Below are 15,456 nucleotides of genomic sequence, written 5' to 3' on the forward strand. Positions count from 1 at the left end.
GCGCGCGAGCAAACGTGGCGATGCACACGCACGTGCGCACATGCGAGCCGCGAGGTGGATTTGCGATAGAGTAAGAGAGAACGAGAGAGGGAGAGCGCCGCACCGGCGAACGTGTGTAAAGTCGTGATGCGGGAGGAGAAAAAGAGAGAGGACCCCGTGAGGATGCGAGACAGAGTTCGCGAACGCGGGGTACACGTAAAGGGGTCCTTCGTGCTCCCGGAGGTGGAATGACTTGAGAAGGGGGCTGCACAGAAGGGAGGGGACGAGCCGCGATGGATAGGGGGGAGGCCCGCAGGCCGGCCTGCGGCTCCAACTTCAGTATCCCCGGAGCGACCGAGTCGTGTACCCCGCGGATGTTACTGCGTTTCCGTGCTTCAGCGTGCACACACGATACAGTGGTGGATACAGGAACGGTACACACGGACGTGCATACGTATATTCATGCACACACATACGCGTATACGTGTACATACACATACACCTTTATGCACGCCGGCTACTAAGCGGCGTGCGTGCGTGTTCACGCACACAACGAAGACACGTTGCACACCGTATACGCACACGCTAGCACGTATCTTGGACACGTGCACACACCTGTTCGTCGCGCGTTTCCGCGGCGGCGCCGACGCCGGACGGTCGATCTCGCGGACTCTCGCGGTGCGTCACGCGTGTGCGTGAGCAGTGTCACACGTTTCGTCCTCTCAACATAGTGCCCAGATATCTCTTTCCTCTTCCGAGATATTGAGAAAATCGCTGCTTCAAAAAGAACCACAAGAGTATTACATGTCTGAGTGAAACAGTGAGCGACGAGCGAAGTTTTGCAACGATAAGTAAATTCGGCTTTTATTCAGGGTGCGAACGACTCTTCGCGAAAATTTCCTCCTCGTCCGTCGCGCATCAGGGATTAATTGACGCATGGAATGTCACTGGAATTATCTGACAGCCCGAGCTCCGAATTGTTTTCGTCTTTCATATATTGTAGCATGTTTATAGATTGTGGAATCGTCCGCTGTAATTAGATCCATTCATAACTATACATATCCGGCAAAGAAGAGTATACATGCCGCTACTAGCATCGATTTCTACAAACTGTCATATCGCGCATACACATAGAACACGTGCTGAACGCCGTGGCTTGTGCGCGCATCGAGGAAAGCAGGTGTCAAATCTTGGAGTAGCGCGTGCAATCATTAGGCTTTTGCGCGCGTAATCGCTTTCTCCTGCCCAATAAATTTGAAGACACAAATCGCGTAATTAATTCGCAATTAGTCCTGCACGAAAACACTAACGAACGACGAAACAAGTGCATTACAGAACGAAAGAAAAAAAGAGGCGCGAGAAAAGAAGATATTATCGCGGATTCGTAGTAACCGCTCGTGCTTGGAGTATTCTTGAGAGCGAAAGGTATCTGTCGTGTCGCGGAGCTTACGCGAATTTTATCTCCTCCTTGAGTGTCGTCTATGCACGGAAAAAGTGAGGATTCGAGAATCTTTACGGACGAGAAACAGTGGAGAAAAACGCACGCGAGTCTTCCTGCATTCGTTCACAAAGTGTTCACGAGTGTTTAGTGCTCAGCGGAAAGGAAAAAGGATCGACCCTCCACGCGGAGGACATACGGCCAGTGGATATTCGGTGTTGGTGCGCGGACCGGAAGGATCTGCGGAGTGCAGTGTGCCGATAATTAGAGATCGATAATATTCGGTGAGAGTGGTGAGAGAAATAGAGAGAAAGAGAGCGAAGGATACACATATATATTCAAACGGCGTGACGAGAGGACAGTGGAGGAATCATCGAAAGCGCGGAGGAGTGCTCGAGGGAGCGGCCGAGAAGCAGCAGCAGGGGATATCGATGATATGCGGTAGTCGAGGGATTCCCCAGGGAGAGACATGAGGGCGGCCGCCACCTACGTCCTGTTCCTTGCCCACCTCATACAGGTATTCATCGCGACACACGTCACTCCACACCTTCCTGCGATTCACGAAGATACTCTCGCGTGCTTCTCTTGGCGTTTCGAAACGGGTGAAAAAATTCATTTGAAATGTCAAACAATATAATAGCGATATTGTCGCCCTCGGGGTGCAACTCGTGCAAATACGAACGAGCTTGTCAGAGAATAGATGAATAGAATAAATTTTACGTAGGATTGAACAAGCTGGATAGACATTACTTTCTATAGCACTCTAATTTTGAAAATTGCAGTTTGTCAAATAGATGCACAGACATAAATTACAATTGCAAATCTGCAAGTCTACACTCAATTATTTTATCATCTATCTATGACATGAATTGAATAGAATAAGACGAGGCACGCGACATATTTAAAAAGTTGGTACGATATATTTAAGAAACAAAAACACACACACACGACTTTATAACATACAAATTAAAATAATTGAAACCTCCAGTCTGATAATGTAAACTCCGTAGCCACTGCAATATCTTTCGCTGCAGGCATTTAAGCCGGCATTTAAAAGCCGTAAAAAGCACACCATGCGAGAAGATCTCACAAGTACTATTTATACTCATAATCAGACATAATCAGCGCGAACGCGTACTTTTTAATTTATGCGAAACGACTGTTTACGCGATCGTTAAGTCACGATTGCGTTAACGTTGTACGCTTGCTCGATCGCCAGCAGTAAAGCTTTACGCAGTCGAGTGAAAAGTATCTCCTTCTTTCGCTTTGCTCAGCGACAAGTGAGATCGGGAAAAAAGAGTCAATGCAGCGGTACAACGGGTATTCGAACAGATGATGCAAGCATATCTACACAACGCAGTGTGCATACATACCCCGAAGCGTACATTCGCAAAAATAAACAGTTGTGACAGGCCATTACGATACACATTTATGTATGATTGAACGCAAGTTTTCATTGCACGTCTATCAAATAAGTTTTTGTTCGTAGATTACTTGCGTAAATATTAAAATCTTTATTATTTACTAATTATAGATATAATTGCTTTTATGCAGCAAAAATCGCTTTTAACATGCGTCTGTCCACAAAATATAGGAAATCGGTTATAATTGAACGGCCAAATGAGTATCAATGATTTCGATATTTGTACGTTTGTGCATATCCCATTATTGATTTATAATAATGCAGTAGAAAATACCTATACTCGGTTCACGAATGCCATCTCGTTATCGCCATGATTTACACAAGATCTGCTACCATCGCGTATCGGAAGTTAATTTGCAAGACAGTGCGGCGAGATTTCCATACCAGTCTCCGCGACCATTATAGATCATTGCGATCTCAGCGCATAGCGTTGACTCCTTTCAAATGCTCATAGTTTACCGCTTGTTGCATCACCTCACAAGGTGCTATCGTGCGTGATGCAGCATCTGCGACGCGAGGCCGTTCTCACGTACATGTGTTTTGATCTCACAGTCTTCCGCCTTAGGGGGAACGATCAATGATACAAAACTAATTGCATAGAAGTAATAAAAAAAAACGTAGATTTTATTCTTAGTAGATTGAGAGAAAGAGAGAGAGAGAGAGAGAGAGAGAGAGAAAGACCAAGTTAATTTTTTATTAGCATATACAATTTAAATGTATAAAAAATGATTTGTATCACAGTTTAACTCAATGACGAAATCGATTCCTGATATTAAAAATGAACAGTGAAGCATTTCATAAATCTACAAATTATGAAACAAACACTTAATACTCTGTCATTTTCTCACGTTCCTGCTTCTACCGCATATTTTTTATTGCTTTCATATCTATACTAGCAAAGCCGTCTTTTGCATAATATACATACCCGCTTACACGAGTACACTATTTAGTTGATAGCTGAGTTATTCGTCGATATATTATAGCAGGTATTACGATTGAATATATATTGCGAGATCTAATTAATTAATTAAGAAGATTATTGCATTTATCTAAATCATGTTAGCCTGAATGTCACCGTGTAAAAAACGATTATATATTAGTGAGTTACATAACAGCAAATCACGAGCAAACTGCTGTAAACTGGAGCGATTAGATAAATAGAGACGAGAGAGACGGTGATTTATTTGATGTAGTTTATTAAGTTACTCTTGATATTAATGCGATAAGAAACTCTTTTGCTATTTTTTGCTTAAAAGTAACATCTGATATAAATATAATATAATATGTACACGTATATTTTTACGGATTAATATACTCTCAATATACTTTAAATAGAAAAATAACTATAAATTTAATCGAATCAGGAAAAAACAACTTTTAATCCTTGATAGAATTAGTAATTAAGAGAAACTATGATTATTGCTACACCTTGCGTACAAGGACTGCTTGGAAATGCGATTGAGTTTCACATCACAGAAATTAAATTTTATTTTATTCGGTCGGATATCAATCTATGATCAGAATTTACTTTTAATTAATCAGCATCTCTTTACGTTGTCCTCGTGATCGTTGGTACGTAGCATGTCGCTGGACGACTACTAGCTTAACGCGTCTCTCTCGTGAATTGCACAAGGATAGGAGGGCGGCGTTACATCCTTCTCCTTGTTCTCAGCCAGGAGAGATTACGCACTTACGGCGTAAGTATAGTTTTTTTGCGGATGTTGCCCCGTCACTGGCACTTTATAATTTTCTTACTGCGTCTTTCCTCCTCGTATTGTGTACTTTCTCTGGACAGGGGAGAACTTTGTCCAGAAACGACAATATCGCGCAGTTTTACTGCAACTTATTTTATTCCTTCGAATAATTTCCGGGATTAATTTCGAATAAAATCGTATCCAATATTTTTTAAATCGTCAATCATAAATTGTTTAAGCTTAATTCTATTTAATATTAAAGTTGATCCTACATATCAAATATCTATACAGTTTCTAATTATAAAAATAAATATTTTTTTTACTAGAGACAGCGCACGCTAAAATAAAAATGATTATAACTTGTTTCTTTCGTAGCTATCCCGTCGTTTCGCCGTGGTATCTCGGGAAAGAGCCGCAATCACGAGCGAAAATGATTAAATTATAAATATCAAATGTAAATTGCCGGGTTAAAGTATGATGCGTGTGTTCGCCAGCGAGGAGGCAAGCAAATCCACGCTTCCGTAACGATCGACAATTTCGGTCGAACCCGACGAATAATGGGAGCTTAGGAGCCGGAGCGTTGCCTCGCTCCGACCTGGAGTTATCGGGGGTCACCTCCTCTCTTGGCCCTCTCTCTTATAAACGACTTTCGAAGAACGGGCCGCGGTAGAGAAGAGGGTACCCTCGCCGTCCGTCCGTCCGTCGTTCCCTCGATGATTTCGACCTAGTGCAATTAAGCCGCCGCCGTTGCTGCTGTTGCTGCCGCGTTGTGTGTGCTGCTCTCTTTCAATTACAGTCCGAGCGGAATTACCGTTATAACACGATGCGAAAAAAGTTCCCCGAAAGTGGCCCGAAGAAGCGCATATCCCGCGCCTGTAGATTCCTTCTGCCCATGTGTGTCTCTCCGATCGTGCCCTTCCGTGTGTATTCTGTTTTCGAAAGAAACATCAAATTTGAGAGAATTTCTATCATCAAGACTGCTCGTCTTTTAATAACTAAAAAAAATTTGTTAATTATTTAAAGTGCACAAGTAGTTTCCGAAAGATATTAATTTAACGGAAAACATTAGTTATCCGTGAATTTCACCATACGGCACACTGTTTATGTATTCATGTATATACGAGAAGTTGATCGTGAAAAAAAAATCCGCGAGAAATATATGTGAACCTGAGAAAGGGAACTTAGCCTTCGCACGGTTGCGTTGTAATTTGCAAAGCGATTACTTCCGCGCAATTTCTTGCGCGATTCTCGAGACTTTCCACGTGCACAGCTGACGCTTCCTTCGGCCACGGCGATCGATGAGCCCGCGATTGAGATCAACCCGGAAGTAGGCGCGTGATTTTTTTAGATGTATATGATGAAACGATTGTGCTCTATACTTAAAGATCATTTCTGAAACATATGGCATGTGAGAAATTATCTTTTTTGTAAATACTAATGTATATCGTTAAGATACTATTGATATGTTGTAATTAATTTTATATAAATCAATTTTTTTATTTAAAAGATGAAATATCTTGATATATGTAATAGTAATAGAAATTCTTTCTCAATTTTGCATTTTCATTATTTGTTTTGCTGTTTCTATTTTTACTTTTTTTTTTTCATTTTAGAACCTTCAGTTCTTTACAAATCGGATATTTTATTCGATTTTTATTCGACGAGCTGCGGCACGCAGTCGCGGTTAATCGAGCGCGATCGACTTCGGACCGTCTGATTAAAGACGATTTCACGGGAAGCCGCGGCCTTACGGATCGGAAGGTGTTGATGCGGCCTGACTAACGAATATCGAACCGCCGGACTGGCAGATCAGCAAGCCGGCTTTCTCATCGCGATTTTCCGCGGCGGAGATTCCGCGACGACGCGGACGATCGCGCGATGGAGAAAGAGAGACGCCGGTCTATTAAGCTTGAAATTGCACGAGGCCTCCGACAATTATCGTAAACTCCCGTTATGGATTCCCGGTGCTGAGATCGATCCGCATTCGTCTGCATATGTGTAGTGAGACGTACGAGATGCAGCGGGATGCACCTGAGATTTGCCTCGGTCCGACTTTTATCGGCCGCCGCCGCGATGAATTATCATCGCGTCTCCCATCGCCGCGGCTTAATTATCCGCTGAACACACCATGGACTATCATCAACTCTCATTTAATACAAGAAACACGATTTATGCAGTTGCACTGTTCGATTCCGATTCCGACCATTAAATGCATCAATGATTTTTTTTTCTATCCTTGAATAACTAGCAACTATTTCCCTCTCTTTATTTTTCTCGATATTCTACATCATATTATTATTATACCTATTGACGTTTATGCTTGACGATTACATTATTATTGCTCGGCGCATGCGCGAATACGTGTTACATAATTGTGTTATTACCTACTCTCACTAATGTTTATTGAAGTATTATAATAATCTTGATTGATAATTCGAGAAAAGTAGCTGTAACTGCAGCTACTTGTGAAAACGAATACTATTTACATTTCTCCTTGCGAGCTATTATCTAACGCATTTATTATCTAATGCAAACATTATCGAAAAATAAAAGATATTTTATTGCAGTATTAGCAAGTAATGATTATTAGCGTAACGGCAGACAATAATAGATGGTTTTTAGCAACGCATCTCTAACTTTCCCTTTCTGTAAATTTTATACAAAGTTTTTTCTTGATAAATATCTTAAAAAATATAGTACAACTACATAGGTATATTGCTGATCTTATTTTGCTGATGTGCACTATCGCAATTTTCTCAGACTGTTCTTACAGTCTTTTAGACAAAGTTGTAGACTCGACAAGAAAGTTTCATTCGACGTGAGCGGTATAATTAATCGAGCGTGATTGATTAACTAGCCGATTGACTCGCGGAATCTCGAACACGATTATTTCGAGCACAATATCGCCTCGATCGCCCGCCTTGATTCCGGCGCACCTCGTTGGGACCCCGAGTTTAGAAGAACCTGAAAGCGGTCCACCGAGACCGTAATTACACGCTCGCGCGATTACGGGCTCTCTTCGCACCGCGCTAGCGTTATTGCTCTGACGATATTTTGAGGCGCGGCTAATTAACGTAAGCTCGTTAAATTCGATCTATCTCCGCGGTCTCAATTAAAATCTGCGGTTACGCGTTCGCCGCGGCGTAGACTGATGGCTCAAGTTCTTCCGCGTGACAGACGCAAGATAAAGCCGAGCAAGACGTATATACGTCCTACGCTACCTGCGTTTCTTGCTCAACGACGACGACGACACCGACGATCTGTTAAGCTTGCGCCGCGCCTACCTCCTTCCGCTTTCGTCCTGAGAACCAAGGATCTTCTCGCGCATCTCTCAACTCTTCTCTTTTCTTTTTTATCTCTGCTACCATTCCGTTCCGCGTCCAATCGGCGTGGCCAATTATCGATGTCAGGAAAAGGACGAGCAGAAATGCTCCAAGAAAGTGAAAACTTCGGTTAACTAGGAGGATGCGTATGACACAATTTACAAGATCCGCGATGCTTTTTGACTTACACCATGTGCAACGGCAAAAATAAAAAAAAATTGCTAATGGTGCAAGAAAAGTAGAGAAGAAAACCAAACAAAATCTCTCGCGAGAATTGAAAAAAAAGAGGAACAAAGAGTGGGAGGACGGAAATAACGCGGAACGCGATGATGGCCGGGGTGTAAATAGGAAATCCTTCGGGGCAGAAGAAGCGCCTTCCGCGCGGACAAGAGCCGCCGGGCGAAGACGTGCGGTGGCCGAGACGGGGCCCAAGGAAAAAGCCGCGGCGGCGGGGAGAACGAAGGGCACAGGCCGGGAAGAGATGAAAACAGAGAACGGGCGCACAGCAGCCGAAGCGGAGCCGGGGCCGGGTTAAAGCGAAGCGTTTAGCCGGCGGTCACGCGAATCCCCTATAAAAATCAGCCCCGAGGCGGAGAAGAGGCGAGCAGCCTCGGCGAATGCTCGGCAGATAGACAGATAATGCGGTCCGGTGGCGTTGCCCCGCGTGGCATGGCGTGGCGTGGCGTGGCGTGGCATGGCGTGGCGCTGGGGCCCCGTCCTGGTACCCCATGGACCGCGGCAGCCGCGCGGCTGCGGCGCACAGGTGCGTGCCTGCGAGTCCTTTTTCCCGTCGGTTCGCCGGTAGTAAGGGGCAACATCAGGCGAAGAAGCGGAGGCTGCCGAGCGAACCTACACGAAGACCTTTTACGAGTTCGTGGAAACACGCCGCGGATGCTCCTCACGAGTTTCGAAACGCGCCGAACGTAATGGGCCATTCTGTGATACGGCACAGGCTGCAGCGCACGATGGGAATTGCCGAAGCAGCACGTGACGATATGGATATTAATTCCCCTGATTATTCCACCGCAGTTTGTTCGCAGCTTCTTCTCGCTCGCAATTTATTTATCGACTCAATTTCTATTGTATAAGTATCTATTAATACATAAAAACTAAATCTTATCGCGATAGAGACGACAAAAAGAGAGTATTCATATTCCTGATGGTGATTTGGGCGGTCAAATGCTTACTAGGGCCAATTATATTTTTTCAAACAGTGGCACGATTTCTTTTGATTGGTGTTAATCAGATTTTCTTGGTCAATCATCTCCGTTATTCGATCGAAAATAATGGATAAGAAGAACGAGCGCGAGAAAGAGTTCGTCAGTGCGGGAACCGCGGCGAATACCGCCTCGAGAAGAAAGACGCATTTTTTTTTGCAGATGCTTCTGTGCTTCATCGGCCGCCTTCAGTTTTCTTGTCCTCTGTCGACGACAGCCGTGGACAAAAGAATGACGATTCGATAAACGTCAGCAGGTGTGACTGGTGAAACTCTTGGACACAGTCCATTAACAGTTACTCCATTTCGCGTCGCGTTCTTCGAACAAGTGTCTCGTCGACGTTAGGGATACGTACTTTAATATCCCTTCATCTTCCGCGAAGATGTAGCTTCAACACGATATGCCATATTATATCTTTGCATGCAAAACCAATAAAGCACTCAACCGCGTCTCTCTTATTATATATTATAAATTATAATTGCTGCACTACAGTTCTCCAACAAGTCAAATCACTCGTTGGAATGATATAGCACTTATCATCGAACGCGAATTCCCCTTTACATCTCATCTTAAATGCATAGTATGGGCATTTTGCATGTTACATTTCACGTACATGAATAGCACACGTGACAGAAATATGCGTTGCAAACGGCCGGCCGTTTAGAAGGATGACGTAGCGGGATTTATCGGTGGCAGTTTGTTTTATTCGGAAATTTCAATAATGAGACTATCTGAAATTCAAACGGGGACTCCGTACGATCGGCTCGTTGCTCATTTTCGTGTTCACTGAACTCGAGCAACGTCGATTATGATTAAGTGCGCGCCTTAACGCTTAGTCGCCCCCATCAACGCGGGCGACGTTTTTCCTTTTAATTTATTATCGCGTTTCGCCCCACTCGACTTACCGGCATAATCGTTCCACCTTGGCCACTGTCGCGAGTACTTACACAACATGTAATCGGGAATAATCGCCCTCGTAATCTATAGTCCGGTGATTAGAGACTGCAGACACCGCTTTCTTTTCGCTGCGACGGTCTTTTGTGCTGACGCCCCAGGGCAGTTTGGCTGATTGTTTTACACTTCCAATTCTTTACCGCGAAAGGCGCAACCGCAAAATAAAACCGACGAGCCAGGATAAAATGCGATTTACGGTTTCGTGAATTCGAGAGTAATGTCCGCAGTAATTCTTGATTGAGTATAAGCAAAACGATCATAAATCTTGTTATGATCGTTTACTTATAATATTAAAAAGAAATTTCTAAGATACAAATTTCATATACATATATAAATTTTAGATTAACAAACTTTCCTGTAATTGTTGCTCTGTAATTCAGTATTCATTATAAACACTTTGTAAGAACGCACAAATTTCATGATGTCGGATTAAGTCGCAATTACTCACTCGGAATTAATTATGGGGGACGCGAGAACAGACTTCCTCCTTGAGAAGGAAAGCGATATACGAAGCGATAATCACTCAACTGGAATAAGGTAATCGTTCTTGAGATTTTATCGAACGCCATACGCACTTATTAATTAATAGAACGAAACTGATATATCTGTCTGCATATAAACACCTTGGCGTAAAGACGCGTAAGCCACGAAACACAACCCCGACTCACACCTGTTCCCGCCGTTTCTCGGACCCACGATCCTCGCAAGCAGACAGGTAGAAAACGTTCAGGTTGAGGAGACTGCAGCCGATCTTTCTAGTCCAGTCTTCGATCGGGTTTCAACGTTCCTCAACTAGCCACTGCTAAAAAGAACTCATCGATAACGACTTGTCGTTTTGATTGCAATAATTGACAAGTTGACTTATGAGTCTTCCCACGACGAATACGATACACTCACTCGTCAATCGTGTCCAATTGAGATCAGAAAAGCAAAATATACTACACGTGCACATTCGCAAAAACATTCTCTTGGTAGGTCCCCTGTGAGAGGAGACCGTACGACGATGGATAACACTTTTATGGTTTTATAATTGTTTTAATCATTTGAGAAAATATCAGGCATGTGTGGTCATGAAAATTTAATTCTGCCAGTAAGCGGCGGCGAAACGAGAACTACCTGTTTTATAATTATCGCAAGGATAGATATTACTTGCATTTTATTGCCCGATCAATGGAGTGTCTTAAATGTGCTCTTTACGACTAAATCAAATTATTGCCTCAGTAATGAAAGAATGTGAAAATGATAGCCCACTTCGAAGAATTATCTCCACGAGATTATTAATTTTAGCGCTTTTAACGATTACTGTTTTATCGAATGCTCAGCGAATTTTACTACACGATCACGTGATGCTTCTTTACGGTTTCGAGACTGTCGAACATACAATTAAACAGATACAATTAAATTAAACGACTCACGATGATATTTTTCTGTTTCATTAAATAAGAATCTAAGAATACATGGCAGAGGAAACGCCGCGTCGAGAAACATCTCGAGTAAAACATCCGGTCTTTAATAGGCCTGTAAGAGAAATGTTTTCAATCAGGCTCGAACGTTTCGATTCGAATCTCTCTTGCCTACCCAACCAGTACGATGATAAAGGTAGAAAGCGGTGGGGGGTTCGCGAAACTTCCCACGCAAAGTAAGACTTTTTAATTATTTCGGTAATTTGTGGCCAGGTTAAAGGTAGTCTGGCGGGCTTGCCGTGGGGCCGGCGAGTGGGTAGCAAATAATATTAAGTATAGGTCTCCCTATCTCTCGCGGAGAGGATGAAGAGAGAGATATATGGACCGCAGGGGTATGGCCTAAGCCCGTGGTACTGGGCAACGCACAACACAGGCCCGTAAAACGCGAGCGAGCGCGCGAGCGTGCGAGACACAACGGAACGTAGTGTAGAAACGAGACGAGTGTAGAAACGTGCAATACAGGTGACCAACACGCACACGCACACGCATGCCCGAACGATTTGTCCGTGCAGATCCTACGGTATAAAATTAAATGGTGTTCGGTAGGTCTATTTCACTCGGGCAGGTAGCGGCCACCGGTAATTACTACCTACGACTTGGGAGCTCAGAGATAAAATGAAAGGCCCGGACGATTTTCGAAACCGAAATCGCGTCAGTCGCTGATGCGATGTTGCTGTTGTTGTTGCTGTTTCTGTTGCGCGCTTCTATTCTTCTTTTTGCCAATTCTCACTCTTGTCCTTTCTTTCCTTCTGCATGCAATTCGAAATGATCGATCGAGCCATTTGATTCGCGATTATTGGCGAGATAAAGAGATGATAAAAAATGTGTAATTTCCACTACTTTATTGGCATGTGGGATATATGAGAGATTATGTTTGCGTAATTAGTTTTAGGAAATTATTGCGCCGCGCCCTGTCACGATTCTTTTTCCTCTATTTTTGGGTGTATCGATTATCTGAGACCGTTTAATGCAAGTTGTTTAAGACAACGCTGAGGCACTTAGCTAATTTAGCTAATTTAGATGGAAATTTTTTGAAGACGCGTCGCTGTTTTCCAATTAGCGTCTTAACATCTAATGATAAGATACGGGTACTTTCATCGATGCGTCCCACTGCGTCGCCAGACGGTAGCGGATTCGCAATTAAGATATTAAAGGAACACTTCTCTTCCGTAAGTTTACATAATCATAGCCGGGTGTAATTACGTATTTACATAATTACATATATACCGTGCACGTTTATTCCACGCTAATGAGATCGGCGATAACAATCGATTTGTACAGCCTACTTTCTGCATTTATCCACTTTTTAAACCTGTTTATCTTCGAGTTAAGCGCAATAATTATCACCCACAAATCGTTATGCATTGAATTCTATAATCTTGTTTTTTTCGTAATATTGTCGATTAATTCCGAATGCTACCAATAATGTCGAGATACTTTGCGCAAGAAAATATTATATTTAAATAAAAATTGTCATTTCTTTATTTTTCCATACATTCATTGTCATTTGATGATGAAACTGGAAAAATTCACGAACTACGACGAATTTCGTATTTGTTCTTTAGCCAGCTTAGGAAAAATCGCGCGAATGCGCCAAGCGGACTTTTCGAAAGCGCAGGCATTGCAGTTCTAATTTTCGCGAAGGCGCGGTTTGCACCGGCAAATGAGTTTCCTTGGAAGGGGGTGAGAACAAAGGAAGAAGGAAGACGCACTTGAAGAGGACACGGTAGAGTCGTTCCTCAGTATGCGTTCCGCGAGCGTTTTTTTTTCGGCCGCACGGGCGAATTATTCGTACTTCGCGAGTTCCACGAGAGTGTATATAAAAGTAGGCGCACTGAGGTATGGCTCGCTGCACCTTGACTATGCGGAAAGGAAAGGCTCTTCTTCTCTGCGAACGCCGACCGACCGACCGACCGACCGACCGCTGTGCGAGCGAACGCATACACTTGCGCATGCAATACAACTCACGCGTATGCAATTCGCCAGCATGTAGGTATATTGAAGGCCGTCACCCTACTAGCTTGTGTGCACAAACACATACACACACACACACACACACACACACTGTATGATTAACGTTGCGATAGGTTACAAAGGTGTACATATGCTGATGGCAACGGTAACACACTTTTAGAATAAAATGTTAAAATATTCTGTTTTATTAAGTGATCAGAAATTTAACTCAAAAAAATAATTTTCGGAACTTAAGATCACCAAACCTGTTCATTGTTGAGAATGTTCAATTTTACAAAACATTGTATATATATTTTTTCCGATTTCGTCATTGAGAAAGTAGAAACATCGTAGAAATAAAAATTTTTATTTTTTGCAAATCGTGGAAACCTGTTTGGACAATGGAGTTATTACAATATTTGTATAATATATGGTTAGAAAGGGTTGAACTTTCAACCTAATAACCGCGAAAGCGGGCGTCGCTGCGGAAGACGAAAGAAATAATCGCTCCTCAGAAGGTACTAGGATAGCTAGGGAAGTGATCGTTAATATGAAGGTGTCCACTTTTATTACACCTCGACAGCCCCGGGGAACTTCAATTATCGTTGGGTGGCGGTCAACTCCGACGATGTGAGAAACTATTGGAGGATAAAGATTCGAATAGATATTTGTAGGAAGAAACTGAAATAGAATCTTCAATATATGCAGTGTACATTAATAACTTGCCTTTATATATTTTTTATTTACAGTACAATGTAACGTATCACTGCATTACATATAGCACTTACATTACTAAGCATTGCGTTATTTTATAAGAAAAATGCAATACGTTGTTGAAATATTATATCATGGAAATTCCTGTCACATTTTTCAATCCGTTACCGAAATTTCGTCGGACATTCTGGTCGCGTCCGCGAGCGATTCTCTTGAGCATCTCCCGGCCGAGGCTCCGTAAGCGCCCATCCGCGACTTCGTCGGAGAGACTCTTCCGTGTCGGCTAACTTAAAGCATCTTCAGCTTGCTCGTCGCCCGACAATTTCTCGTCGGCACGTGAGCGGACTGTGCAAAGTTTGCGGAACGCGCGTTTGCAAACGTTCGCGCGCGTTCGCTCGCCAGCAAGAGAATGAGCGAGAGAGAAAGAGAGAGAAAGAGCTCTATCGCCTGGACCGCACGGAGGCAGGAGGTTACCGGCGAAGCCGAGAGAGCCTCCAGAATAAGTATGCTCGGCTAATAAAACGCGTACGCGCGCGTCGTTACACACAGCGTTCGCTTTCCAAACAAACGCGCGGCTCTCGTCACCGCGCGCATTCGGAAACTCGTACGACGGGATTTATCGCTGTACGGACATCCGTCGTCGTAAACGAGAACCGCGACGATGACGACGACGTTGAACGTCGTCTCGCGACACGACACGAATCGAAGAGAGCGAAAAAGAAAGAGAGAGAGAGAGAGAGGCTGCGGCCCATCCTCCATTTTCCGACACACAAAAAGCATCGAGCGATGTTAATAGACGTACAAGACGCTGTGGGGATAGTTATTACTATTGCCGAATGGGTCGGGTTAACGCGGAGATAAATCGCGATATTATTTTTATGGCGATGGAATCGCATATACGCGAGGTCGTCTTCGCGAGCAACAGCTTGATCGTAAAGCACAAAACGCTCGTTTGAAATTTATTAAAATGAGCCTCCTTCCGTGCCACCGCGAGCTATGAATGACACACGATGGAGCAAATAGCAATATTTCGAATTGTCTCTAAATACGGTTCAACTCTATTATTGAAATACTGGAGTTGCAGATATTGATTTCGCAAAAACAACAATTGATTCACGTGCCGCTTTTCGTTTTCTTTTAACGATTTCTCCAAATTGCTCCAAGTGTACATTACCACGCATATCATTATGCGAGTCAAAAGGCACGAAATTATACGCGGCTAGTATATCTTGGGCGAATTTCTATACGTGGCCGTATTGTCGGAACGCACAAAAGATCCAATTCATTATACGAATTCC

At 43.3% G+C, this 15,456-nt stretch overlaps 1 protein-coding gene across 1 annotated transcript in view; it reads left to right on the plus strand.

The window, feature by feature from the left end:
• The first annotated feature begins 343 nt into the window (after positions 1–343).
• LOC105451289 (protein jagged-1) overlaps positions 344–15,456 on the plus strand; it is a 39,499-nt gene continuing 24,386 nt past the window's right edge. The window contains exon 1 of the mRNA XM_011691659.1: positions 344–1,934. Within this exon, the coding sequence (XP_011689961.1) occupies positions 1,887–1,934 (48 nt within the window). The 5' untranslated portion in view covers positions 344–1,886. The remainder of the gene's footprint in view (positions 1,935–15,456) is intronic.

The sequence above is a fragment of the Wasmannia auropunctata genome, unplaced genomic scaffold, assembly GCF_000956235.1.
Source record: "Wasmannia auropunctata unplaced genomic scaffold, wasmannia.A_1.0 LD336053.1, whole genome shotgun sequence".
Taxonomy (NCBI): domain Eukaryota; kingdom Metazoa; phylum Arthropoda; class Insecta; order Hymenoptera; family Formicidae; genus Wasmannia; species Wasmannia auropunctata.